At 39.2% G+C, this 16,115-nt stretch overlaps 2 protein-coding genes across 2 annotated transcripts; one reads left to right on the top strand and one right to left on the bottom strand.

Annotated features, from left to right (window-relative positions):
* Positions 1-1,616: 1,616 nt before the first annotated feature.
* Positions 1,617-2,258, bottom strand: LOC110717604 (uncharacterized mitochondrial protein AtMg00310-like). Its single transcript, XM_021896348.1, has one exon. The coding sequence runs from the start codon at positions 2,256-2,258 to the stop codon at positions 1,617-1,619; it is 642 nt and encodes a 213-aa protein (XP_021752040.1).
* Positions 2,259-11,897: 9,639 nt separating this feature from the next.
* On the top strand, positions 11,898-16,025 carry LOC110718197 (protein APEM9-like). The gene is made up of 6 exons (XM_021897005.1): positions 11,898-12,194; positions 12,831-12,995; positions 13,106-13,183; positions 14,088-14,373; positions 14,904-15,229; positions 15,503-16,025. The coding sequence occupies exons 1-6, from the start codon at positions 12,121-12,123 to the stop codon at positions 15,630-15,632; spliced, it is 1,059 nt and encodes a 352-aa protein (XP_021752697.1). The 5' UTR covers positions 11,898-12,120; the 3' UTR covers positions 15,633-16,025.
* The last annotated feature ends 90 nt before the right edge of the window (positions 16,026-16,115 follow it).

Raw genomic sequence — 16,115 nt, forward strand, 5'->3', positions numbered from 1 at the left:
TTTTTTTTTTTACTTATTTTAAATCATTCTTTATATATATATATATATATATATATATATATATATATATATATATATATATATATAGAGAGAGAGAGAGAGAGAGAGAGAGAGAGAGAGAGAGAGGCACAAGGGCGGGGTGAGAATCGATCCCAAGATTTTCTAGAATCGGAAGGGAAGTTCTATCCACTTGAGTTATCCCTCACTCTCGATATTTTCTATATCTTTTATTGTATAAATTATTATTTATATCTATATTATTCCATGTGTAATCAACATATTATATAAATTACATTGATTTAAAAATATATTTTATTGACTGATTCCAAATAATTGATTATATTTCCAATATGATAAATATTTTAAATAGTGTATATATTTATGAATGTGTTATTACTGTTTATTTAATTTCAAAAATATTTGTACAAGTATATCTTTTTTCACAACTTATTACAAGTACTAATTAAATTATCATTTTTTTTGTTACGGAGTTAATAGTTTGATTTATAAACCGTCTATGCTAGTAACTAATAAGGTTGAGTTTTTTTTTTTTTTTTTTTGAAAGAAAGTGGAGAGCTTATATTAATTCAAGGACAAAGTGTCCATAAGTACATAGGGGGAAATGTCACCCGGACAATAATTTTTCCATACTTGCTTTACACCAAACGGGATTAACTTAGCTAAGTGATGGGCAACAAAATTACCCTCACGCTTAACATGTAACCAACCTACAAAATCAAAGCTAGAACATAGAAACAGAACATCTTCAAGAATATTATCGAAGTCGGTGAAGAAAATAAAAGCATTGCTGAGCTTAGTGATCAAGGCTTGGCAATCTGACTCGAAGAGCACAGTCTTGCAACCGTATCTCTTCCCCAGTCGAGCAGCATACTGAAGTGTCATACCTTCAGCCACATCAGGTGGCCAGCACCCGCGTATTCTTCGCACACCAGCAAAAATAACCTCCCCTCTTGAGTTTCGGGATACCGCACCTAAGCCAACCCAACCTTCAACGCTAAGGCTTGCATCACAATTTATCTTGATTGTCTCGCCTGAAGGGGGATGCCAAGTCTTCGGGCTGCGCTTTGTAGCAGAAACAGCAGTTGAGCCATAGATTTCGTCTATTCCAGATTTGCATTATGAGTACAACACATTTTTGGCGCTTGATGGCATCTACCTTAGCCCACGAAGCCAACAAGTCAGGGAAGCTTAGGGAGGTCGCATTCGCAATTAAATCATCACACTCAATCTCCACCCATAAAAAAGAAATTGCACCACAAAAGAATAACGCATGGTGTTGTGTTTCACCAGCAGAACACCAGGGGCAACCATCATCATCAATTATATGCCTGAATTTCAAAAGTGCACGAGTAGGAAGAGAGTTTGTGCAAACTCTCCAAAGGAAATGACGCACCTTAGGAGTAGTTTCGAGTTTCCACAGGTCGACCCAAGCTTGATGGAAGTCATCAGGTTGCAAGATTTGCCTAGAAGATAGGCAGACTTTACAGAATAAATCCCATTATTTGAGAAGGCCCATGTAGTGCAGTCCTCAGGGTCTTGCAGACTCAAAGGAATGGACAAAATACACTACATGTCCTGTTCATTAAAAGTTGCTGCTAAGAGATCAAAATTCCAAGGAAACGTCCCCTGTCATCACCTACCCAAGGGTCATCCCACACCCTTATGCGAGTCCTGTTTCCCACCCTCCAAATCAAACCCTCTTTTAGCAAACTTTTTGAGCCCCATATGCTATTCCAAGAGTAGCTACCGCCTCTGCCTAAATAGGAGTCAAGAAAATCTGAATTTGGGTTGTATTTACTCTTGAACACGCGAGCAAACAGTGAATTAAGAGCATGTAAAAGCCTCCATGCCTGCTTTCCCAAGAGTGCCGTATTGAAAACTGCCAAGTCCTTGAAACCTAAGCAACCAAGACATTTCGGAGCACACAACAAATCCCAGCTTTTCCAATGAACACGACCCCCATTCCTAGAGTCACCCCACCAAAAGCGAGCTGTCATGGACTTAATCTCATCCGACACACCAATAGGAATCCTGTAAACCCCCATAAGATATGTAGGAATAGCCTGGATTACCGCCTTTAAAAGAACTTCCTTGCCAGCTCGAGACAATAACTTCTCTTTCCAACCCTGCAACTTTTTCCAGATACTGTCCTTTAAAGTGGTAAAAACTGATTTCTTCGATCTCCCCACAATCGTAGGAATGCCCAGGTATTTCTCATGGATGTCCACTTTCTTCATCTTCAAAAGGTCGACTATGTAATACCCCGTATTTTTTAAATGTATTTTCTAATTAATTAATTTATTATTATTATTTTCTAAAAAGGGTATTTTAGTAATTCATTTTAGTAATTGAATTTGGGAGCCAAAATAATATTTGAATTTTGGCTCCAAAAGTATTTTAAAACCTAATTATTATTTTTGGATTTATTTTATTTTTAAAAATCGAATTATTTACATATATTTCGGATATTTTAATTAAGAAAAAATATATTTTATTATTTAATTGAGAGGTCTGAAAATTCCTATTGATTGGCTATATATGATTTTTGGATTTTCCTAGTGTGGAAAATCTGATTTTTCTTAGCTAAATTATTTAGTGAATAATTGGTATTCTCTTAATTAATTATTTTATACAAAATATATTATTTACACAATTTTTTTTAATCCCTTAAATCTAGCAAAATAATTTCCTAAATGCTACTAATATGGTCCGAAAATTTGGAGCATAGAAGCTCAAAAATTTCGGCCACCAAGGTTGGATTTTGGGTGAATTATTTTGGTAATTTGTATTTTTAATTATCTCCTTTAAATCTATATATTATTTTCCTTAATTTTTATTTCTCGCCTTCTAAATATTTGATCATCTTATTTCCCTACCTTATTTCATCCTTGATTATTCCCCAAGCAAACTCCTTTTGCCATATTATTTTTCATGACAACATACTTTCCTTAATTTTATTATTCTTAGTCACTTTAATATTAAAACTTTCCATAAATTTTTAATTCTATTTCCCAAGTAATTCCTTGATTCTTTTTACCGTAATTCTTCCTACATTCTCCTACCATAATTCATGCATGAGTTAGCCTATAAATACCCATTGATTCATGGTTAAACACTCACACCAAATTCTCTACTTCTCTCTTAATTTCTCTTCTCTTTCTCTCTTGTTCTTGCGCCAATCACCACCACCAAACACCACAACCACCACCTCCGGCTGCCACCTGCCACAACCACCACCTTCGGCTGCCACCAGCCGTCGGCAGCCGCAGCTGTCGCTCCCTTGCGCCACCTTTCTTCCTCTTTTTCCTTGGTTTTCTACCTCTACCACTTCTTCTTCTCTTCTCTTAATTAGTTAATTTTTATTATGGGGGATTTATAAAAATTATTATGGGTAGTTTTAATTAAATGAATCAGATTTTTTTATTCATGTTTATGAAAAATAAATTATAAGGTTCATGTACATATAGTTGGGGGTTTTTAATTTAATTGTTGTGATTATTTGTTAATCTTATATTAACTAAGGTTATATTTATTTGTAGGGTGTATTCAATCAAAGTTCTTGAAGTTTCTTTTTGTGTTTCTAGCAAGGATCAAATGTACGTTTAGGTGGCTAGATACCTTTAAAATTGATGGGATTGAATAAGCATGTTTTACATGATTTTTATGATGATTGAATTAAATTGAATTGAATTATGATTTATGAAATAAAGCATGTTTTTTAAAAATAAAAAATAAAATTGGTTTTGATAAATAAATTGGAGGATTGATTTTATATCATGTTTTGATGGTTTGAAATTATTATGTTTAAAGGAGTTTGGTTTTTAAAAGTATGTTGGATTGTTTTAAAAGAGTTTTTGAAAAGAAAAAAAAGGGGTTTGATTTTGAAAGCAAATAAAAGGAGTTTTGAATTATGTTGGAATTTTGAAATTGGGAAAGGATTTTTGAATTTTTATTATTAAAGCTTTACAAGCATGTTGATAGTAATCCCACTATTCGGATTTGGTAGATAATATTTTGGACTTCGTATGACTGAGTGTTTCCTCAAGAATAGCCTTGAAATAGTAGGAGACTAGCTTGGGGTGTATGCACACTTGGGTGAGGAATTGGTTTTCAAAAGAGGAATTGGTTTTATAAATCGTTTTATTGAATTATTGAGTTATTGGAATTGTTTTGAGAATCTTGAGAATTGGTTTTGAAACTATGAGTTTTGGCGGAATTATTGGATTAACATTGGAATTGGTTTTTAAAAGCATGTTTGCAAATAAATTGAATTTACTTATCTTGCACTTATAGTACTTAGCATATTTTGCTAATCCGTATTTCCTATTTGTTTTGGTTTGCCCTGTTTACCTTAATGGTAAACAATGTTGACTATTTTCAGGTGGAGTCAATATTTGAGCATATGAGAGTCCTGGGATGTTCTTCACCTAGATTAGGAATGTTGGTCTTTGTTTATGGGATTTGTTAAACATCGCCCACAAATTACTACATAAAGCCCACAAAATTTACTTGGTTTGACAATATTGCCCTTGACCTTAAAAAAAAAAACACTCACACTCTCATCACTCACACTCTCATCGCTCATCTTCTTTCAACCTCTCTAAAAAAAAAAAAATTTCAAACAACGGCAATGTCGAGGCGGCAAGGCAAGGAATTGGCGGCGGCGGAGGGAAGGAGGTCCCAAGGAGGCAAGGTACAATTTGTAAAAAAAAAAAAAAAAAAAAAAAAAAAAAAGGAAAAACCGCCGTGACGGAGGTGGGGCGCCCTGGCTGGACGCCCAGCCAACGGTGGTGGCGCCAGCTGCAGACGCCGCCACCAGTAGGCTGGCGTTTGGGCTGGACGCCAGAGCCACGGTTGTGGCGTTTAATCAAGGCGCCCCAGCCGTGGCTATGGCGTCCAGCCCAGGCGCCAGCCCACTGGTGGCGGCGTCTGCAGCTGGCGCCACCACCGCTGGCTGGGCGTCCAGCCAAGGCGCCCCCCCCCCCCCCTTTTTTTTTTTATATATATTTGTTTTAAAATATTGTTTTTGTTTTTTTTTTTTTTTTTGTGTAATATCTTTTTGAATTGTTTTTATATTTTGTTGTTTATTTTTATAAATTTTGTTGTATTTTTTCTATGTTTATATTTTGTTTACAATTATTTGTTTGTTTTTTTTGTACATTTTTATTTTTATTCTCTATTTTAATTTGTTTTTATATTTTTTTGTGACTTTGATATTGTTTTTGGTTAGTTAATTTATTTTAAATTTTATTATTGATATTGTTTTTGGTTAGTTAATTTATTTTAATTGGGAATGAATTATTTATGTTTATATGTATTCTTCTGTGTTGGTTTTATTTCCTTTCTAAGTGTATTTTTTATTCTATTATTTTTATTTAAGTGTTTTGTTAATTTCTTTATTATGTTAATTTGTTAGTATGTTTTTAGTTTATTTGATTTGGGTAGTGGTAGCTATTTTTCGTATAAATTTTTGTATGTTTATATAATTTAAAATTTTGTGTAGAATTCACTGGGTCGTCATGGTGCGGGGAAGAATGTAGAGCTTCTTAGTAGAAGCTATTCAGTGGAGAGGTCGGGGCATAGACATGTCAGATCCCGTGGTATTTCGGCCTCAGCTCGTAGAGAACGGATCCACCGTCGGGATGAGGATGACGATGACGATGATGATGCTGAGGAGGGTGACCAGGAGGAGGAGCAGGAGGAGGGCGCAGATGAGGATGAGGATGTGGACGATGGCAGTGGACCGTATGATGATTACGGTCCATTCAGTCAGAGGGTTGATGACATGTACGAGACACATATGGTGGAGGTGCGTAAGGGTAGGGGTGGTAGGTTTGTTAGTAGATCTGGCACATCATCTGCGTCCACTGTATCTGGGGCAAGCAGGAAACGGTCGAGGGCCGGTAATGATTCTTGGGTTGTTAGGAGTGAGGTGCCCGGTGGGCCTGTTGACGGGAGTGTGATTCCTAGCTTTCTAGGACACATAGCTGCCCGTATTTAGGAGGACCAGGAGAGGCCTTCAGTTACGGGGTTGTTAAAATGTCATACCCGGGAAAAGACTTGTAGCTTTTTGCGTACATGGGCTGAGGCTTGGCCGGCGGAGAGCGAGATGTTCGAGCGACTGGAGGGCACTGGGGTGAATCATGTTCCTGCCACCATGCACGATAAGATTGACAGTACGCTGATCACGGCTTTCATTGAGCGATGGCAGCCGGATACAAACTCTTTCCACCTTCCGTTCGGTGAGATGACGATCATGTTACATGACGTCGAGACCATTCTGGGGATTCGTGTTGAGGGTAAACGACTTTGTGCTGTGGCTGATGCGGATCAGGCAGATTTGCTGGCGGAGTTGTTGGCGGTGGACAGGGCTGCACTGTACACCGAGGCGCTAGGTGTTTGGGAACACGGGGGTGTGAAGATCGCATCCGTGTTGCAGCGGTGTTTGTACCCCAGTGCACGTAGGACGCACGACGCACAGCTGAGTGCTTATGTTTTTCTACTCCTCGGATGTACCTTGTTTCCGGATAAGAGCGGCGGAAACAAGCTCAGGCCACGCGACATAGTAGAGGCGTGTGACCCCGACATTGTAGGCCAGTTTTCCTGGGGATCGGCTACGTTGGCGTATTTGTATCGCCAACTAGGATTTGCGAGTCGGGCTGACGCGGCAGGTATCACTGGGTGTCTGACTCTATTGCAGACCTGGATATACGAGTACTTTCCTGCATTGCGACCACATCGTGACCCGGTTCCTATTGATGAGGGGATGTCGCGTGCTTGTGCGTGGAGTCCGCGCTCTGAGAAGAAGTCCGTTGACCGCCTCCGATCGATACGGTTATTGCTGGACAGGCTGTCCCCCTTAGAGGTAACGTTTATAAATTGTTTCTACATTTTATTATTTGCACATATTATATTCATGTTATTAAATTTTAAAACTATGTGCAGGTGAACTGGATGCCTTTCGGCCCGAACCCTAGTGTTAGGGTACCCAGGACCCTGTACACGGGACTCATTCAGTATCGTGAGATCGTCGAGGCGTACATGCCCCAGCGTTGTCTTCGTCAGCTTGGATTTGTCCAAGTTGTCCCTCCTCCCCCGGCATGCCCGATGAAGGCGATCCGACCTGCATCGTCGAGGGACTACGTCGTGCAATGGCCGGATATCATGACCGGGACGTGGGACCAGTTTCCGATGGTGGCCCGCTTATGGACTGCGGAGTTGCAGCGGCCGCCCTCTAGGGTTCCTCCCATGTGTGACCATTACTACATGGAATGGTTCAACCGGTATTCGCACCCGAGGTTGATCGCATATCTCGACCACAGCGATGATGATTATGTGCCACCGCCTACTGCCATGGAAGCGGTATGTCTCATATTATATTTATCGTTGTCTTTTAATTAAGTTTTATATGTTGTTATTGTATTTCATCTTTTGTTTTTTGTTGTTTGCAGTGGATGGGAAAGATAATGCAGGACGTACAGAAACTCTCTCTTGAGAAGGACAGCATGAGTGCAACAGGGAGAGCTGTTGTTGATAGTCTGGAACAGACCCTTGCGCAGTGGGAGTCGTCGTCGAGGAGGGATTACTGATGGTTTTGTCATTTTATTTATAGAGCACTTTAAATATTATCGTTTTAATTTATTAAATTGGACATTATGTTGTAAGTTTGTAACATTTTAGATTGTTCTTTTAGCTTCCAACTTAAACATATTATCATTGCTGTTTTTAAATTTTGATATAACCGTTCGTGGATCCGCGCAACTTACCCATGCAACATATAGAATGCAGTAAGCAATACAATATAAAAGATTATTGTTCTCATTAAAAGAGCAACGTACAAATAAGATTACATAGGAAGAATGTAAACATGAAAAACTAAAATGCAGCTAGGGTGTTCCATTCGTGGATCCAGTCATGATATAGCGCATCCCAACCCTCTACGCTCGCTGTGCGAATGTTGTACCACCGAGGTATAATCGGTGGCACTGGAAAATCGGATGACATGTCTAGTCGGATGAAATGTCTGTATGACGACCCAAGAAACGCAATAGCTAGCTCTCTGACCGGTGTGGTGACAGTCTCACGCGACCGCCAAGGGAGAGCCGTGGTACAAGGATAATAAGCTTGACTATGCACTCCCAGGCCGAAATGCATGACTGCGCATTTGTAAATGTTTGCAACGGCAAACAGATCTAGGGGCGCGTCAAAATAATGATTTTGGCCGCAAGGTCCACCTCCCCACCGGATACGCCGCAGAGCGCCATCCAAGTCATCCTGGTACACATGACGATAAACATTTCGGTTAGAGGCAATTTCGCTGTACATTAACTGACGCACCAAACCGTAGTTGTCTTCGCCCATTTGAAAAACATCAGCCACGACCCGGAATCCGCAGTTACCATCTCCGACTACATCATTCCACCCTTCCAAGTACGGCATGATGATCGCAGGTATCCTTTCCTTGTACGGAAACTGATCAACATCGTTTCTTCCTATTCACCATATAATTATAGACAGTTAAGAAGGCAGGAGTAACACTTTAAAACTATGTGCAATGTAAACAACCAAAACGTACCAGTTCTCAGGGGCATATTCACAGACGATGAAGATTGACTACGACTAGATGACGATATCCGACCACGAGCACGAGCACGACCAAGACCACGGATATACTCAAACGCACTCCTGTTCCGCCGTTGTCGACCTCGAGGACGGTCAACTCCTTCGGGTTCCTCATAATCTAAGGTAGACGTGTGGAACATGTCATGAAGTACATGAGTAGCGTCACGAATAATAGAAGGATGGCTGGAGGACACTCGGTCGTACATCGAACGAAACTGCTCCAACTCCTCCTGTTCACGGTCGGCCGTATGAGTGTCTGCATGCTCACCAATAACAAGCGTCCTCCAGAATGAATGGACCTGATCAACATGTAACGACGCCCTTTCTTCTGTTATAACGCGGTGAATGGTGCATGCGCAAGGTAATCCATGAGTTACTGAAATAGCACACCCACACCGAGCATACACTTCGTCAGCCAAGTCCCTCATCCTGTTCAGCTCAGTGAGAATCAACCCCAAGCAGTAGTGCGACACACGACCATTGAGAATCTTAAATATAAAATGGCTATACATCGTACCATGTCGTCGTCTGGAGTCCTCTAGAGAGTTCCTGATGTCGTTCTTCTGAGTTTCAATTGACTTGTTAAGTCTATCGAACAGTGTATCCAAAGCAGCGGTCGATGAATCAATCCAGTCCTTGGTAGCTCTATGAGCGCTCTCAACTCTACATGTTGTAGTGTTCCCGAAATGAAGTACCTGGTTTATCCAATATTTGACAAACTTTTCCCTGTGAGGGACCCATTGCTGCATCACATAGTCCACCAGTGCCGGACACCACTGGTACGAATCCCTGAAGTTAGCCAATGCTCGCTCATACGCTTCCTCTGTGGTAGCCTGTAGGATCTTCCGCCACTTACCAATCACCAATCTCTCTGCCATTTCCAAATTCTTGTTGAAAAGGTTGTAGGCTTTCACTTTCACGCAGTTGTTGATGTGCCATGTGCACAATAAGTGGTTCGATTCTGGAAACAGCTCTGCTATGGGGGCAAAGAGACCTCCCTCACAGTCGCTGACGATGGCTGCTGGATGAACATTAGGCCCGATGTAGTTTCTCAGCTTCTCCAACACCCAATAATAACTTGGAGCCGTCTCATCCTTGATGATTGCATGACCAATCAGAAAGTTCTAGTTCGTTGGAGTCATCCCCATGATCTCAACCAGTGGGAACTTGTACTTGTTTGTCTTGTACGTTGAGTCGATCAAAATCACAAATGGCCAAGACTTGATCATATCAGCACAATCAGGATGCACAAGGAAAAGATGAGTCACCTCCGTTGTATCTTCATCAGAATCAAACCAGAACAGGTAACCACGTGATTGTGCCTGGTGTAGCAGCTGCTGTATAGGGTTCCTTCCCTCTGACCGTTCAAACCTGAGTTGCTGTCTGACGTTGTAGATGTGTCTTCGGTTTGGATGGTCTTCTGAAAATTTCTCTAACACAGATGCTAATATTTTAGCAGGCTTGACTTGAGCATCACTCATTTCTTTCACAACTAGTTTCGCAGCAGGACTTAAGCCGCTCAGCTGTCGATGACCCTCTTCATATACTATCATCTCATGGTTGTGATACCCCCATTTAGAGTAACCAATCACTTCCCAACCGTCACGACTCCGTAGTCGTCGAACCTTTACTCTGAACTCACACCCACAACCTTTCCGCTTTGTATCAAACCGAGTGGCTGTACGAAAATCTCTTTCTTCTCTTTTGCGATAACGGTCACATCTCAAAATGCGATCCATTCTACCATCCCGTTGAGATTTATGAGTTACTACTACCAAGCAAAATCCAGCTGCAATTGCAACCTGTTTTGCCCAATCAATCGCCTGTTGAGCTTCTTCGAATGGACCATCATGTCCAAATATCCCACTGTAATCATTTCCGTCTCCACCATAATCCTGCATCAATTATATATTACAATAAATACATTTAACGGATAATACATTTAATTTCTATATTTACACAGAATTAACACAAAAAAAAAGCATAATTATGTATAATCAAACTTAATTTTTATAAAAACCCAATTCGAATTTTCAAACTAAATTTAAAAATATACCATTTCGAATTTTCAAACTTAATTTTAAAAAAACCTATTTCGAATTTTCAAAATTAATTTAAAAAAAACCCATTTCGATTTTTTTTAAAAAATCATTTTCGATTTTTTTTTTAAAAAAAAAAAATTAAATAAAAAACAAAAACAAAATCAAAAAAGAAAAAAAAAATATATATATATATAAGGGTGGCGTCTGCCAGGGCTGCCACAGCCACTGGACTGGCGCCTGGCAGGGCCGCCGCAGCCAGTACAGTGGCGCCTGGCCAGGACGCCAGTCTGGTGGTCTGGGCGTCTGGGCTGGACGCCACTCTGGTGGTTCTGGCGTCTGGCTTGGACGTCCAGGCTACGGTTTGGGCGTCCATCCTAGGCGCCGGAGCCACTCCGACGGTAAACCGTCAATTTTAACGGTGACTTACCTCGTTTTCCGTCGACGACGACGTACCTCCGGCGTCCCCCACATCTCCAGCCTGCCCTCCGGTCTCCCCCGGCTAGCCAGTACGGCTCCACATTTTTTAAACCGAGATTTTTTCAATTTTAGAAAATGGGCATAATGGTCACACCAAGTCATATTTGTGGGCTTTATATGGTAATTTGCGGGCGATGTTTAGCGATTCACTTGTTTATTTATGAGTACTCATGTCAATGGTTTCTATTTATAGTTATTTTTTTCTTGAAAGCATTTATAGCTATTATTAATAAAGAAAGAGTTTGATATTCCGCTGCGAAGTATTGGTTTTGGTTAGTAGTTTTGGTAGCCTTGCGTAATCACGCTACGGTAATACACCTAAGTCTATCTCTACGGTATAATTATATGTATTATACTGGTATTTCCGTAGAGCGGATTTGGGGGCATTACACACTAATTCCAATTGTTTCGACTCACTAACTCCTTTGCTAAAGGAAACCTCCGATTTATCATAATTTATTTTCTGTCCGAAAGTTGCTTCGTACATTGTGAATTTTCACTATCTTTGAGCATTCCACTCGGTTGGCCCTAGCAAAGAGGAGACTGTCATCAGCAAAAAATAAATGAGAGATAGTCGGACCACTCCTACTAGCCCGAACTCCATGAAGATGTCTATCAGTTACAACTTTCTTCAAGAGCCCCGAAAAAGTATCAACAATGATGATGAAGAGATAGGGGGAGAGTGGGTCTCCTTGGCGTAGACCACGAGTCGGGGACACCTCACCACATACAACACCATTAATAATTTATTATTTCAAATTTGACCCAAAGAAAAAAAAAAAAAAAAAAAAAAACTACCTACTTACGGAGTACTCTGTAATTCGTATATCTTTGTTTGACTTATACAGTCTAATCCACCCAAATAAAAAAAATGTCAACTGACTTATTAACAAGAAGATGATGAGGTTGATCTGGGTTTATAAAATTTCCCAAATTTCTTGAATTCCTTGTTTGTAAGATGGAAGAGGAGGTAGTACCCGCGAAAATGCCATTGGATTTCGTAACTTGGCAACAAATTGATCTTGCTGAAAGGTGTTTCATTCTACTTAATTTCCTTCTTTTTTTTAGGTTTTCTATATTAAAGTTATTTTAATAGCATGTTAAGACGCACAAGTTAGGGTTTTATTGATTTCGAAACGCCCAAAATTCAAGCTATTGTAATAAAGATTGCTGCTTTCTCTGTTGGAAATCATCTAAAAGTTGTTATACTCCTGATTGATTTGTATGCTCTTGCTCTGAGCCTTTTTTTTTTTTTTTTTTTTTTTTTTTTTTTTTCCGGTTTTGCTATTGAGATGTTAGTTAAGACCCATTTTTGCTTTGGAATGGGTATTTTGGGTGAAAATTTGAGTGTATAGTGATACTGATTGAGCACAATTCCTTAAGTTCGCGTTTCGTATTTTGTAACTCTCAAGTACTGAAGTAAAGGGCTGAGAAGATTGTTCACACTGGCTGTTATTGGTTGATGAGTGATTAAAGTGGTAATATCTTCCTGTGTGCGTAAATTAGTTAAAACTTGACAATTGGCTTTAGTTGTAGTTGCCTCACTTGGTTTTGCACTTTGTTTGCAGTAGGAATGATGTTCATCTCTTTGCCCTTTTCTCCATGGGGTCTGTTGTTTGTTTGAATCCAAATCAAATATGAAGTATGTGAATTTGTTTTGCTGTGCAGTTACCTTGTTAGTGGAATGTTTGAGGAGGCGGCAGCATCAGCCTCTTCAATTTTGACACGCTTACATGATAATAGACACATATACACGGAGGAGGATGTTGTATGGCATGAGATGATGGAATCATCTGCAATGGTCCTAGTCCAGTCTTGGAGAGAAACTGGAAGGTATGTGCATTATAAGGCTTTGCTTGAATTGTCTTGAGAATTATGGAGGATACTCATGTTAGTATTTTGTTGCGCTAAAATATGATGTTACTCTTGTTCTGCTCATGCAGGTCATCAGATTTGTTAAAGGAACTTGAGGGTTATTTTGGATCAGTCACTGAAATTCCTCTTCAAGTTGTTCTAACCGGGTATTCACTAATTTCCTGTTGCTCTGTTCTAGGATCTTTATGGAATGCCTTCATACTTTCATGTGTATCTCATGAAATGACTATTATAATATGTGTAATAAAGAAAACAATATTTAAGGAAGCAGAGAAAGAGCACAAGGGCACAAATGAAGTAAACTTCATCGTTCTTGCTTCTTAGACTGTACACTTATTGTCCCGTTCTATAATATCTAAAAAATTGGACTCTCTCTGCTGTTCATATTCTAGAATGCATCCACTTATTCTTGAAGGTTGCAAACCTCGCCAGAAGACTTGGCTTTGAAAACTCTTCCAAGACTTTCTTAGAAAACACCTCAATTGAGTCACCCTCCCCCCTTCCCCCCACCCCCAAAAAAAAAAAGAACATGCAGTTGGGAGCTCAGACTTGTAATTGTATTTATACAGCCAGTTGGGAGCTCAGACTTGTGCTGTTGAGACTGACAACCTGACCTCTGGTTTCCTATGCGATTTCTTCAAAAGTTATCTATTATTTGCTTGTAAAATCTTTTCCCAGTTCTAGTCCATAACCATCACTGACTTCTAGATATTCGGAGTAGCTCGTGTTATTTGATTATGATTCTTACCAACTTGCAGCTCTTAATTTAATTACTGATACAGTCTCTGCATCCCTGAAAGTAATTTTTACCGTCGGTTTTGGGATCTTAAAATTTTGATCTGTTAATGCTAGAGTTCTTGACATATGGCGAGCTGAATATATAACCTTTCTGCCAAAGCCTGCTGGCAGAAGAATAACAATTGGATAATTAGTGTACAGATATTTGTTTGCAAATATCATGATTACAATGCTACTGTTTTTCATTGAGACAAAGTGGAAAACAACCAAGATTCTAATGTCTGCCTTTCATGTTTTTTTTTTTTTTTCCAGTGCATGTGTGCAGGTCTCAGGTGGACATCCCTCTAGAGTCCGTGACTTCCTGGAGGATTTTCTTTCAAAGTGGCAGTTGAACAATGAGAAGTATTATGCTTTTGCTAGTCCGAATGTGCAGAAAAATGATGTGGATGTATCTGCTGGGCATTTCACTTTAGAAGGGGACCAATTTATCAAAGTTGTTGAATTTTATGCATTGACACTTCTGGGAGTAGCTTTAAATGGTGTCGACCATGCTATCTCATGGGTTGAGAAAGCTCAGCTACCAGAGAACGCACGGCAGGTATGTACATTATTACTATTTTGTGTATTGATTAGCTATCTGGCTCATTGAACAATCATCTCAAAAATGTAATGTTAGTAAAAGCTTATTTCTTGAGGAAGATTAGGTGCCAATGTTAGATTCTCAAACTATTTCCATCAGATAAAAAAAGTAAAAATAAATAAATTATGAGGGATAGGTTGCATCAGTATTATAAAGGGTAGCTAATTAGCTATAGCCGGTCATATGTTAATGGAGTCTCCTTTGACAAATTATCACTTCCTGTACTTTTTAAAAGTTTTTTCCCCATGTTTTACTTGAAAAAGAAGCCAATTTGGCCTCTTATCCTGTGTGATTTGTATATCTTTTGCATTATATCTTTTAGGCCTTCATAACATAGCATTGTTCTGTGTACATCTTAAACTGAAGCACTGACCATTAAACACTTAATATTTCCTTCTCTCTGAATTCACTTTCTTTCATAGGATCTCTTGAGGAGACTCCACTCTCTGTATCTCAAATCATCTTTCTGAATTCACTTTCTTTCATAGGATCTCTTGAGGAGACTCCACTCTCTGTATCATCTCAAATCATCTAGCTCTACACTTGGTGATGTATCGGTATCAACAGTTGAGGAGCCTGAATCTCATGCTTTATCGTTGAAAGAAGTTAAGCAATCAGATAAGACCATGACAGTCCTGAGCACCCAAGGTCACAATGGAGGTGTTGATTCAAAACATCATTTTTGGATATCATTGCAGAACATAACTCAAAGGTCTTGCAATTCAGTTATTGCATCTAGAAGGAAGATCTTCTTGGCTTGTTTGATTTTTGTGATTAGCTATTTCATTCAGAAGAAACGAGAATCCATAAAGAGGTAAATGAACTTTATTCTGATACTGTTTGTTCTGGCCCCCATGAGAAGCGTTTATCATTTTTATTTTTATTTTTATTTTTTTTGGGGTTAAATTCAACAAGGTATGTTACCTTCAAAAAAGAAAAAAGAATGAGGTCTGAATATTAAGCTGGTTACTGACACCAGGACATTAAGTTATCATACATTCATACTCCATAAAACACCAATTAAACCAGTAATTGCAAATGCAATTATTGTGATTTTGTTTCTGAATTATGTTCTTTTTACTCTCAGGGGTGTTCTTAGTAGAGTGTTATCGCTGAAACAGACTTTGGTAGACTTTTGGAAGTTGGCATTTTCATACCAAGTGAACCCTTTGGCTGCTGTTCAACCCCTTCCTGCCTCAACAAACAGGAGCAGGTGATTGTGTATGGATTGCCAGTCTGCCACTGATGCATTGATCTTCACATCTCACCACAAGCTTGAACTAGTTGTTTTCTTTAGCCAATGTGGCTTACTATGTGCCATGGTCATCATATGCACAATGGCTGCAAGCAGCTGAGTTCACTTCGGCTGTTTCACATCATGTATATATTGATCTGAATTGAGAACAAAAGAAAGAACAGTACATGGTCACATAGGAAGGAAATGCCTTAGCCTGAGGCATGGCAGAGCTTTTGTAAATTTTAAAACGCAACGTGGAAGAAAAACCCTTGATGATTGTATAACTGTATGGATTGAAATTGGTTGGTTCTGGTTTGATACCTACAAAACTGCATAATCAAATTCAAAAGGGTTTCTAACTCTCTCTCTCTAATTACAGTATTGTCTTAGATTGGGTACATTGGTAATTTCCTTTTGTATTGTTAACATTATGTAGTTGCCATACTAGTTCTGTTTCTACTTG

Source organism: Chenopodium quinoa, unplaced genomic scaffold, assembly GCF_001683475.1.
Source record: "Chenopodium quinoa cultivar QQ74 unplaced genomic scaffold, ASM168347v1, whole genome shotgun sequence".
NCBI classification, from domain to species: domain Eukaryota; kingdom Viridiplantae; phylum Streptophyta; class Magnoliopsida; order Caryophyllales; family Amaranthaceae; genus Chenopodium; species Chenopodium quinoa.

Excerpts from the sequence above, each read along its gene's own strand:
- LOC110717604 (XM_021896348.1), bottom strand. The coding sequence starts at position 2,258 with ATGAAGAAAGTGGACATCCATGAGAAATACCTGGGCATTCCTACGATT.
- LOC110718197 (XM_021897005.1), top strand. The coding sequence starts at position 12,121 with ATGGAAGAGGAGGTAGTACCCGCGAAAATGCCATTGGATTTCGTAACT. Across the intron at positions 13,184-14,087 it reads CTTCAAGTTGTTCTAACCGG|TGCATGTGTGCAGGTCTCAG; the intron begins GTATTCACTAAT and ends TTTTTTTTCCAG. Across the intron at positions 15,230-15,502 it reads AAACGAGAATCCATAAAGAG|GGGTGTTCTTAGTAGAGTGT; the intron begins GTAAATGAACTT and ends TTTTACTCTCAG.